This window comes from Montipora capricornis, chromosome 7 (genome assembly GCF_036669925.1).
Source record: "Montipora capricornis isolate CH-2021 chromosome 7, ASM3666992v2, whole genome shotgun sequence".
Lineage (NCBI taxonomy): Eukaryota > Metazoa > Cnidaria > Anthozoa > Scleractinia > Acroporidae > Montipora > Montipora capricornis.
Window position 1 is genome coordinate 44,195,290 of NC_090889.1, and position 2,500 is coordinate 44,197,789.

General features: G+C 40.8%; 1 protein-coding gene across 3 annotated transcripts in view; it reads right to left on the bottom strand.

The window, feature by feature from the left end:
• Positions 1-385: 385 nt before the first annotated feature.
• Positions 386-2,500, bottom strand: part of LOC138057268 (regulator of nonsense transcripts 2-like) — a 52,914-nt gene continuing 50,799 nt past the window's right edge. For 2 of the 3 annotated variants that reach the window (XM_068903312.1, XM_068903310.1), the window contains exon 35: positions 386-1,834. In XM_068903312.1, the coding sequence (XP_068759413.1) occupies positions 1,825-1,834 (10 nt within the window). In that variant the 3' untranslated portion in view covers positions 386-1,824. The remainder of the gene's footprint in view (positions 1,835-2,500) is intronic. The other variant, XM_068903311.1, reaches the window with a different exon arrangement.

Consider the following 2,500-nt stretch of genomic DNA (forward strand, 5'->3'; position numbering starts at 1 on the left):
AAGGAACAGGAAATGACTTTTATTTAAGTGTATGATCTTCTAGCGTTGGAGCACTAGTAGAGGACAATCAACAAATCAACTCAAATCAATTCAAATTTTGGTCCTTGAGGAGAGGGGAAAGCCGATGTACCCGGAGAAACACCTCTCGGTGCAGAGTAGAGAACCAACAAACTCAACCCACATATGACGCCGAGTCTGGGAATCGAACCAGGGCCACAATGGTAGAAGGCGAGTTCTCACACCACTGCACCATCCCTGCACCCTAAGAGAAGTCCATCAATTATCGTCCAATGGCATCAGAAGGACGGAAAAACGCGAAAACAGAAACAAAGAACTGGAAAAGGAAAACCAACTCAAATTTACTGCTACAATTGCTGAGACTATACACGGTAAAGAAGAGAACTTTATTTCAGTTTTGAACAAATGCTTAGGCATAAAACGAATTAACTAAGATATATACAAGAACAAAACACCTTCAGTTGCCATAGACTGATTAGGTTAAAAATGTTGTTCATTGTATCAGTAATAACATCAAAACGATAACCGTGGTTGTGAGATTTTTTTTTGCCATTTCACCTAGTTCAGTCCTTCAAAACATTCACGCCTTTTGCGCTTTTCAGACAAAAAAAAAACCTCGCATGTTTAACTTACATCTAAAAACAGTTATTTGAAATTCTATATCTCCAGTAAATTTCGTTAACGTGGAGCCATCTTTTAGCCCAGGCTGAACAATCGAAAACGTCCGTCCAACATCTATTTGATAACTTGAGTGGCTAAACAAGCGAAAAATATTCGGTACAACTAGTCACGCTTTTCTGTTACTACCAGTCACGCAATTCTTTACTGACATGCTGTATTTGTTTTTTCAACTCGCGCGAGCCCTTTTGGCTGGGGTGGTCGAATGATCGAACATTTATTCGCAACACAAAAACAGTGAAATTTCTTTGATTTGGATCAAACTTGTAAAACTGTTTCGTTGCAGTGTTGGGAGAGAGGCGGCTGGACGGTCAAGGTATTCCTGACAAGATGTCGGACGAAAGTGTTCGATTGTTTAACCGGGGCTTTGCCGTAAACCATTTAAACACGAAGAAGCCCTACAAAAGGAGTCGCTTCGGCTGTTCTTCTGTTAGAATTCCCCAAGCAAACAAGGTCGGCTCTCTTACAACATATTTCTGTAGCGGTTAAAAGCGATTAAAGATCTTTAAGACAAAAAACAAAACATCTCGTAAAATATCAGACTCGTTGCCGTTAAGGGCTTTTGTATAGCAGATACGTTCACACACTTCTGTACGCGTCCACTGCTGATTGAAGGTACTGCGTCTTTCGCAGAACGTCTGTTTAACAGCTCCTGAGCTTAGTGACCAGACCTGTGAATGACAGCGAGGCTGGGGTTGACCTTGTTATCATTCATGCCTCTGCTTGTCTTCTGTCAATCATGCTCTTCTCATGCAATCTCATGGAAACCAGGTCGCATTAAGATAAAAAAATCTGTGTAGCTTATATCATAACAAGGTCAACTAAAGCCTCGCTTTCAATGAAAACCCAGGTAACCGAGCCTTTGACCTGTAGAAAGGCCGACAGTGAAAAACATCCTTCGTAAAAACTTGAGAACACTTTGCCATTTTAACCAATAAACTTGAAGGACATAACAGGCCAGAACTGTCTCTTTGCTTAAACTAACAACCTTCCTTAAAGGGGGACAACCGCGTTGACCGTCGGGCACAAAATGCCGTCTTATCCCTTTGTTTGGGGAACCGACCACTGTATCTGTGAGGGGCGTCTGTCAGCAGCCAATAAGCGCAACATCCAGCACAAGAATGGGTATTAACGTCTTCTGAAAATTAAAACATACTTAAAACTCATTAATAATTCATGAACCTAACAGCCTATCAAGACACCGATAAAACGTCACGTGCATGAGACCTTTAAACACTCCTAATTATTATTATCTACACAAAAAGTATGCTAATATCTTCCTCTCACAATTTGAACCTTCCTTCGGCCTTCCGAGGGACACGCTTTTTGTAGAATGTTCTTGATGCCGTTCAAAAACTCGCTGCACGTGTTCTAAGTGTTCTCGTAAGGGCATCGTGTTTTTAAACCCGATAAAACTCTGCTGCTCTTTCCTTAAACAGTACAAGAAATCTAGTGTCAAACGTGTTAGAGCGACTTTCGTATGACGTTGAAAAAGTGTTCGCAATTTGTTTCACGAACCAATGTTTGGCAAATTAAAACAAAGCTTCTCCTTATTCCCGCCAAGGAAACTCCTAATATAGGCAGTGAACAGTTCGATTGCCCAATCATATTACTGCATTTCAAATGACGTCAAAGCGAAATGCCCAAGGCTTCGCAGAAAGTTCCATGGAGAGAAGACGTTGTTTGCATTCGCGTTCGCTACGCCAATGAAAATTCAGGCTCGTTTGTTTTTTTCGATAAGTCAATTAAATGCTTTGAATTTTTGCTTTCGTTCTGTTTTTACGTTTCTTTTTCAAGGTCATAT